Source organism: Salvelinus namaycush, chromosome 1 (assembly GCF_016432855.1).
Source record: "Salvelinus namaycush isolate Seneca chromosome 1, SaNama_1.0, whole genome shotgun sequence".
NCBI lineage: Eukaryota > Metazoa > Chordata > Actinopteri > Salmoniformes > Salmonidae > Salvelinus > Salvelinus namaycush.
This window is the reverse complement of record NC_052307.1, coordinates 62,840,798-62,850,478: the sequence shown is the minus strand read 5'-3', so window position 1 is coordinate 62,850,478 and position 9,681 is coordinate 62,840,798. Positions and strand designations below refer to the sequence as shown.

The 9,681-nt window shown below is 40.4% G+C and overlaps 1 protein-coding gene across 1 annotated transcript; it reads right to left on the bottom strand.

Annotated features, from left to right (window-relative positions):
- Window positions 1–3,410: 3,410 nt before the first annotated feature.
- On the bottom strand, window positions 3,411–7,783 carry LOC120046908 (cytochrome b5-like). Its single transcript, XM_038992463.1, has 5 exons — window positions 7,373–7,783; window positions 6,069–6,197; window positions 5,882–5,908; window positions 5,738–5,772; window positions 3,411–5,606 (listed from the first exon to the last, which is right to left on the bottom strand). The coding sequence occupies exons 1-5, from the start codon at window positions 7,574–7,576 to the stop codon at window positions 5,516–5,518; spliced, it is 486 nt and encodes a 161-aa protein (XP_038848391.1). The 5' UTR covers window positions 7,577–7,783; the 3' UTR covers window positions 3,411–5,515.
- Window positions 7,784–9,681: the final 1,898 nt, after the last annotated feature.

Sequence of the window (9,681 nt, the reverse complement as noted above, 5' to 3'; positions counted from 1 at the left end):
CCGCGAGCTGCCCAGTGACGCGAGCCTACCATACGCTTCGAGGCAAGTAACACTGAGAGCATCAGCTGATCCGGGCGGCTGTGTGATCACGCTCTCCGTAGCCGATGTGAGTAAGACCTTTAAACAGGTCAACATTCACAAGGCCAGACGGATTAACTGGACGTGTACTCCGAGCATGCGCTGACCAACTGGCAAGTGTCTTCACTGACATTTTCAACCTGTCCCTGACTGAGTCTGTAATACCAACATGTTTCAAGCAAACCACCATAGTCCCTGTGCCCAAGAACACAAAGGCTTTATTTGATGTATTTAACCTTTATTTAACTATGCAAGTCAGTTAAGAACAAATTCTTATTTACAATTACGGTTGACCAAAAGGCAAAAATGCCTCCTGCGGGGACAGACAAAACACACATCACGACAAGAGACACAACACTACATAAAGAGAGACCTAAGACAACAACATATCAAGGCAGCAACATGTGACAATACAACATGGTACAAACATTATTGGGCACAGACAACAACACAAAGGGCAAGAAAGTAGAGACAACAATACATCACGCAAAGCAGCCACAACTGTCAGAGTCTCCATGATTGAGTCTTTGAATGAAGAGATTGAGATAAAACTGTCCAGTTTGAGTGTTTGTTGCAGTTCGTTTCAGTCGCTAGCTACAGCAAACTGAAAAGAGGAGCAACCCAGGGTTGTGTGTGCTTTGGGGACCTTTACAAGAATGTGACTTGCAGAATGGCAGAATGTTGTATGTGGAGGATGAGGGCTGTAGTAGATATCTCAGATAGGGCGGAGTGAAGCCTAAGAGGGTTTTATAAATAAGCACCAACCAGTGGGTATTGCGACGGGTATACAGAGATGACCAGTTTACGGAGGAGTATAGAGTGCAGGGATGTGTCCCATAAGGAGCATTGGTGGCAAATCTGATGACCGAATTGTAAAGCACATCTAGCTGCTCAAGAGCACCCTTACCTGCTGATCTATAAATTATGTCTTCGTAATCTAGCATGGGTAGGATGGTCATCTGAATCAGGGTTAGTTTGGCAGCTGTGGTGAAAGAGGAGCGATTACAATAGAGGAAACCAAGCCTACATGTAGCTTTAGCCTGCAGCGTTGATATGCGCTGAGAGAAGGACAGTGTACCGTCTAGCCATACTCCCAAGTACTTGTATGAGGTGACTACCTCAAGCTCTAAACCATCAGAGGTAGTAATCACACCTGTGGGGAGAGGGGCATTCTTTTTACCAAACCAAATTACCTTTGTTTTGGAGGTGTTCAGAACAAGGTTAAGGGTAGAGAAAACTTGTTCGACACTAAGAAAGCTTTGTTGTAGAGCATTTAACACAATATCCGGGGAGGGGCCAGCTGAGTATAAGACTGTATCATCTGCATATAAATGGATGAGAGATTCCTACTGCCTGAGCTATGTTGTTGATGTAAATTGAGAAGAGCGTGGGGCCTACGATTGAGCCTTTCTCCCTTTGTGACAGGTAGTGGCTGAGACAGCAGATTTTCTGACTTTATACACCGCACTCAAATTCAGAGGAGCCAGGAGAGATCTTAGGGCAGGTAGGGTACAGGCCGGTGCTGATGGAGGACGATAGCACCCAGCAACAGTCAACAAAGAGCCATTTGAAAGTGTAATGCTTAAAACCAGCAAATCAAATTGTTTGGGGACAGACTTGATGGAGACAACCGAGCACTGAAGGTGATCCTTGGTAAAGATTGCCACTCCCCCACCTTTGAAAGATCTGTCTTGCCCGAAAAAGGTTATAACCAGAAAGGTTAACATCAGTATTGAAAACACTCTTCCTTAACCACGCTAGTGTTATTTTACTGCTGCTGTTTAATTATTTGTTACTTCTATTTCCTATTTTTTACTTAACACTTATTTTTCTTAAAACTTCTTAACACACTGTTGGTTAATGGCTTGTAAGGAAGCATTTCACTGTAAGGTCTACACCTGTTGAATTCGGCGCATGTGACAAATACAATTTTATTTTATCCCCCACCCCATCCCACTTCTTTGGCCCTAAATGATCCTACACCAGGCCGTCGGTATGGGAGGATGGAACCCCTTCTCTCATAACTTCCTGTAACTCTTCTGCACTAAAATCTCTCACACCCAAATATTCTGCTGCAACTACCACATCTGTCTTCTGAGATTTCTGTTCCATCATTGCAGTGCAATTGGCTATAAACGCAAGAAATTCAACCATACTAAAAAACTATTCCTTTCTGGTTCTCTTTCTTCGGGCTAACTCACTGGGGGCCTCCCTGTCAACTCACTGCCCCTTGGCCTATCCTCTACTCTCTTCACTGCCTCAGCATAACGGCAGGCATCACAAACACAAGGAATATTCCTTTCAATTTTATTGACCTCTACACTCAATGCTACCCCATTGATCACCCCTTTTGCTCCGGAGAGCAAAGCACACACAGGTTGAGCCCAAACTGCATGACTCGAAGCGCCCGCTTCCTCTGGGAGGAATCCACTTTTCAAAAATCTCACTCCTACCGGTCCAAAATCATCTCGGGTAGAATTCTCAAGGTGAACGTTGGAAGACTCTACCACATCTGTCGCCGCAGGTAGGCCCACTACATCCCGGACTGCACAGAAGGCTGCTCCTAATATTGGCCGGATGGGGCAAATGGAATGGCATCAAACACATGGAAACCATAGCACTTATTCTGCTCCAGCCATTACGAGCCTGTTCCCCCCAGTTAAGGTGCCACCAACCTCCTGTGCTGGACTGGCTCAACATCAGAGCTCACCTCTGCTTACTGACTCCATTTCGAGATCATCAAGGTTCTCAAGAAAGCATGAAGACCTATAAGTAAGACTACTTGGTTTGTAATTTGGAGATGTAGGTATGTACACCTCGAACGAAAGTGTATACTAAGGAGATTAATCTCTGATCTTAACAGCGCCATTCTTATGCTTTCACAACCTTATAAATTAAATTAGCTTATAAAATAGCAACATGTCACTCAAATAATTTTATGAAAATGATAGCACATGAGCCTTTTACTTAGCATGACAAGGGTAATGTCAGACTCAACGGGAATTTTCGTTTCAATGGGACATGTCTTTGAAGTATAATGAATTTGAAAGTGTCCAAATGGAATATGTTGGTTATCATATGTACAAATCAGTATTATGTCTTGGGCAGGTTGTTTTCAAGTGCTCCACAAGTTGTGAATAGCAACATTTATAAGAAACATACAACTGAAATATGAAATATATTGTTGACATATACCAATTAAAATTGGTAGTGCAATTGAATATCCACATATATGCTTTCAAGTACTCCTGTTTATCCACAATTCCCAGATACAGATTTACACTTAAAAATGTCACAGCGGCACCAACACTAACAGACAGCTAACACAATACGAATGTAAAAGTGTTTTATGCCTTCAAGAGTACAATTTTAGTCCAATCATTAGAATTCAACAACACTCACTACATAGGGCAGCATTTTTTAATTGCTAATGGATGTGCATAGGAAGAGACAAACATATATCCTGCACAATGTGTGTAATGCAATAGAATTAATCCAGGTTATAATATATATAATACACACCAATCATCTCATACTTAATGTTTTTTAAAGCATAGTATCACCAAATAAATGCTTAGCGTAAAAGTAACTAGAAAAGGGGGAGTTGGGGATAAGTAAATTTCACTTTCAAATAATATCAATTTAACTTATCAATACATCAAGAGAATTTACATGGCGTGGAGCCTTTGTAAGGCAAAAGATAGAGATTCCGAGAACGAGGCCTACTCAATCAGTCGATGCATGCATGCAACGCAATGAATAGCTGAACATAAATTATGTACTTTAACTATGAGGCATACTGTTCAATCAAGTCATTGGTTCAAATCAATGATGATTTTTAAGTTTGAAATGACAAATTGCATGACAATCTATTCTCAAGCAAACAGATACGTTAGAATGCTTTGTTTCTAGCTTTTCCTATGTTATTCATTCACCAGATATGAAATACTAGGCAGCAGTCTGAGGAGAATTAAGACTCACGAGGAGTATGCAACTTAACCTAAACTAAAAAACATGCTAATCAGATTTCTCAGTGTAAGAAAACAGCATTATTTCTTATAGATATGACCCCATAACCTGTGTTGCTATGCTCTACTACACACAAATATATTTCTACTTCCTAGACCTAGAGCATAGAGATGGTGGTGTTAGCCACTAAACATGTCTGAACAAACAGAGAGAAATACAGAGAGCTCTAAAAGTATTGGGACAGCGAAGTCACAATTTTTCTGTTCTTTTGAAATGCTAAGGACTATGAGGTTAAAGTGTAGACTTTTTATACATAGCCCCCCCATTTTAGGGGACTAAAAGTATTGGGACAAATGTGTTGGATGCATTTGCTGTTTGTTTTGGTTGTGCTTCAGATTATTTTGTGCCCATGGTAGCATCCATTAATGTGGATGCTATCATGACTACGGACAATCCTGAATGAATTGTGAATGATGAGAAAGTTATATGCACAAATATATCGCCCCCCAAAATGCTAACCTCCCGTTATTGTAATGGTGAGAGGTTAGCATGTCTTGGGGGTAAAATATGTATTTCTCACTCATTCACGATTCAATGAGAATTATCCGTAATCATGGTAGCATTCACATTAATGTAGAAGTGTTTAGAAACATATTATATTCACAATAAAAGTGACTCCAAAATTGCACAATAATACACTATATACCATTCATCCCTATTGGGTACAAAACAATCTGATACACAACCAAAACAAACAAATGCATCCAACAAATTTGTAGAATCACAACCTTGATGTAGTCATTGCGTGCTATGAATATGGGACCAAATACTTCACTTTTTACAACTTTAATACACATAAGTGAATTTGTCCCATTTGGTCTCCTAAAATGGGGGGACTATGTACAAAAGTGCTGTAATTTCCTAAACGGTTCACCCGATATGGATGAAAATACCCTGACAGTCTGCACTTTAACCACATACTCATTGTATCATTTAAAGTGCTGGAGTAGAGCCAAAACAACAACAAAAAAATCACTGTCCCAATACTTTTGGAGCACACTGTAAAAGTCCCACAAAGCAGATAGCGACAGGAGTTTGCAGATATACATTACAGTTGAGATCACTTGCATATGAATAACTAACTTAAAAAGACACCATACAATAAGTATCAAAAGGCAGAGTGAGTAAACAATATGAATAGATTAGAAAACAATTTAAAGAGACTGAGGGCAGAAAGTTTCCAGATGCATCTCGCCCCACAGCCTGTTGGATGAGGTGTAGAAAAGAAAGCCGAGGGGCAAGGGGATTGTTTTATCCTTTCCCTCTCTTTCCTTCAAGGTGAGGGCACTGTGTGAGTTGAGTGGGACGCACCTCTGAAAAGTTGTGTACGTTCAATGCAAGGGGGGTTTGGTCAAACATGTCAAGGCCTCCAGACAGAAAGAATGAGATGCGACGACAGCGTCAGGGCTCAGGAAGACTTGCGCTCCAGCATGTAGTATCGATACATGATACCCACAACAACTGCAGCTATGGCAGGTATCAACCATGTGGTCCACGAGCTAGAGAAAGAAGGAAAGAGCACTTAGACATTCAGCCAGGGAACAAAAACAGCTCAGTGAAGAATGATTAGGAGACAGAATACTTAGTCAATGCAAATGGAATAATCAAATTCTTATCGCTTATGACTGACCTCGAGCCATCTCCTGAAGTTGTAATGAATTCTTCCTGTGGGAGAATTTTTGTTGATAAAACAAAGTTCAAGAGTTAGCATTAGTAAAATAGGTGTTACATTATTATAAAACATTTTTACAGAACATTTACTTGAATACTTTACCTTTGCGCCATCCTTCTTCCGGTCATCCTAAAAGACAGGGTGAAATAATCATTTACACACTTTTACGATCAGAATAAATCATGCCACAGATTATTTTTTTGTTCCATCATTAAACGAAAATGATGTTTCGATTAATGAATTTGCAATGATTGAGAGTTCAACAGTTGAGAGAAAGCAATCTCTGTACCATATGGAGCTCCCCAATGTAGTACTGGATAAGCATCTCTCTGGCATCTGTAGAGTGACCAACATCCTCAAAACTCTCTGTGGCATCTGCACCTGCCTGCTCCACCAGAACCTCCTCTCCTCCTGGATGCTGAAAACACAGAAACAAGTGGTAGACTTAATTTCATTATGATCTGTCACTACCGACAGTTACTGCATGGTCGGAACTAGAAGCACAAGCATTTCGCTACACTCGCATTAACATCTGCTAACCATGTGTATGTGACAAATAAATGTAGATTTGATTTGAATGTAATCACAGACTACACAATTACAATATGATGTCCTACATGACATGGATGGCTGGCTTATGTCGACCTAAATGTCAATATGATAAATGTGTTAAATAAAGCTCTGAACTCTTAATTATCTGATATCCTGAAATTATTATGGATTGGCATATTATAGGGATAGATCGCTTCATTAAAAATGGTTAAAGCTCCAATGTCAACTTTTTTGTTGGCAGGCTCACTCTTTGAAGGTAAACAAATATTACAGTGTGGTGTTACTTCACAAATACAGCCTTGATTATAACACATGAAAGACGTCATGCCAAAGATACTTGTAACTAACCCCTTTAATCTTAACCTGAAATCCAGAACCTGTACCATTAGCAAAAATAGTTTACCATGACATGGAGTGGAACGATAGCTAAACAGACTGGTACCCCATGCTACTTTCATTGTGGTCATGCTGTGCCATTGGCATTGTATTTCGACTTATTTTCCCATTACACCTTTAATAGATGGTGGGTTGCGCAACTTTAGGCGACTGACCTCTTGTAACCCGCCCTATTTTTGGCCAATTAAGCTAGCAAACTAGTTACGTTAGCTAGCTAACGTTACGCTAGGTACGTTCCATAATAATGCATCTCCAGTCCAGGTGCAACATTACACCATCTCTGTTAATATTATTGGGAATATGCAGGTAGACACAGATAGCATACACAGTTAAGTTAGCCACATTAACTAGCTAGTTAAACTGGCAAAGCACACACTAGCCAAAATAGCAAATGCTAATGCTGGCAAGCTGCCTCCCTCAGCCTGTGTTGACTGAGCATTAGATAAATAACGTTCGGATATGTTAGCTAGCTAGAAAGACCCAGACCTTCACATATGTGCATTGTTACGTAGATAGTTAGTTGTCTATCTAGCTAGACGTTTGGTTGGCGCGGAACCTAAATTAATTTGAAACCAGGCAACGGAGACCAATGTCGTAGCTAATGCTAGTCAGCTAACGTTAGCAAGGGTGGTATTTTGATCTTACCTCCTCCAAGAAACTGGTGATGTTATACACTTTATCGTGGATGATAAGCCATGCATCCTTGCTCATATTATGAGCTTTTATTTCTTCCAATGTGTAGTATTTCACATCGCTATCTGCTGTCTTTTCTGCGGTGTGATTCACATCCCCCATGTTGTTAGCAGCACCATTTGTGTTGATCATGTTATCGTTCATTTCCTCGCCCATTATCTGTTTTAACACTATTTGCCTAGCTAGCTAAGTCCCTAAGTTACACTTTGATTATCCAACGTTGAATCGTATGCTGTAGAGTTTATAAAACAGAATGAAGGTTCGTGTATCCAATGTGGACTGCCTTAGCAATGCATAAGCCTAAATTTCGCAGGACAAGCCAGTTTCCCCTTTGCAACCGGCATATCGTTACATCAGCAGACATGCGGAAAGAACCAATGATTACATCCCGGTGTCACCTTCCAATGAACATGTATTGACTTTTAGACAAGTAACCAATGAAAGGCAACATTGTAGAATTGTAACCAATCACAGGTGACCTTTAGATGATCATGAGACCTCGTCATTTAGCATGTCCATGGAAGAGTTAGATCAAGTATTTTACATTACTCACATATCAAATCAGTTTTATTGCTCCTTTGAAATGTCATTGGATTTGGCTAATGATCAATTGCAATTCCATCCTGCATACTGCCTTTGTCAGTAGTGTTGTTTTTGAGTAGGTTCCACTTCCAACCTCGACCACTGAAGTGATGTCTATGTGCACTGAACAAAAATATAAACACAACATGCAACCATTTCTAAGATTTTACTGAGTTACAGTTCATATAAGGAAATCAGTCAATGGAAATACATTCATTAGTCCCTAATCCATGGATTTCACATGACTGGGAATACATACAGTATGCATCTGTTGGTCACAGATACCTTTAAAAATTTACAAAAATAAAGGTAGGGGTGTTGATCAGAAATCCTTTGCATACACTTAATCAGGTTGTTGACTGTGGCCTGTGGAATGTTGTCCCACTCCTCTTCAATGGCTGTGCGAAGTTGCTGGATTTTGCCGGGAACTGGAACCAGCTGTCGTATACATCGATCCAGAGCAACCCAAACAGGCTCAATGGGTGACATGTCTGGTGAGTATACAGGCCATGGAAGAACTGGGACATTTTCAGTTTCCAGGAATTGTGTATAGATCCTTGTGAAATTGGGCTTTCCATTATTATGCTGAAACATGAGGTGATTGCTGCGGACGAATGGCACGGCAATGGTAAGGACGACAAGCACGAAGATGAACTTCCCTGATACGGTTTCTGACAGTTTGTGCAGAAATTCTGTGCAAACTCACAGTTTCATCAGCTGTCCGGGTGGCTGATCTCAGACGATCCTGCAGGTGAAGAAGCCGGATGTGGAGGTCCTGGGCTGGCGTGGTTACATGTGGTCTTCGGTTGTGAGGCCGATTGGACATATTGCCAAATTCTCTAAAACGACATTGGAGGCTTATGTTAGATAAATGAACATTAAATTCTCTAGCAACAGCTCTGGTGGACGTTTCTGTAGTCAGCATGCTAATTGCAAGCTAACTCAAATCTGTGGCATTGTGTTGTATGACAAAACTGCACATGGATTACCTTGGCAAAGGAGAAATGCTCACTAACAAGGATGTAAACAAATTTGTGCCCAACATTTTTGTGCTTTATGGAAAATTTATGGGATCTTTTATTTCAGCTCATGAAACATTTTTTATATATTTTTTTATTGAATCTTTATTTAACTAGGCAAGTCAGTTAAGAACAAATTCTTATTTACAATGACGGCCTATGGGAACAACACTTTACATGTGTTTATATTTTTGTTCAGTGTAGTATGTTTCTCTGCATCCAGTGATAAGGAGGCAGTGGGAGGCTACATGTACAACATTGACATGCTGGTTAAGGGGGGCACTGACAGGAGTGTAGCAGTTTTTATCAGGCCTGCCTGATAGCATACACAGAGATGTCATGCATTACTGTCATCTCATCACCAATGTAGACAACACCAGGCAAACATTGCTCTGAGTTTGAACTAATAACACCTGATAATGTAGTAACCTGAATAGGAATTCATAAAACGTAATGTAATTTTCAAGAAAACACTAAATACTTCCACTTATATCATGCATTTCATCCTATAAATATATTGTAGCAATACTTGCTATATGAGCCATGTTACCATTCCCACCTAGTTGGTTAAACCTATTTGCGTGATGTGTAAAATGTTTGCCTTTCACGCCAGTGACCCAGGATCGCTTCCCTGCCATTCACTACACTGGTGTCAGAAGT

Bases quoted from the DNA above. Each gene is read 5' to 3' on its own strand.
- LOC120046908 (XM_038992463.1), bottom strand. From the start codon at position 7,576: ATGGGCGAGGAAATGAACGATAACATGATCAACACAAATGGTGCTGCT. The intron at 6,198-7,372 runs GTAAGATCAAAA...CTGTGTTTTCAG, and splicing joins TCACCAGTTTCTTGGAGGAG to CATCCAGGAGGAGAGGAGGT. The intron at 5,773-5,881 runs GTAAAGTATTCA...ATTCTCCCACAG, and splicing joins GGAAGAAGGATGGCGCAAAG to GAAGAATTCATTACAACTTC.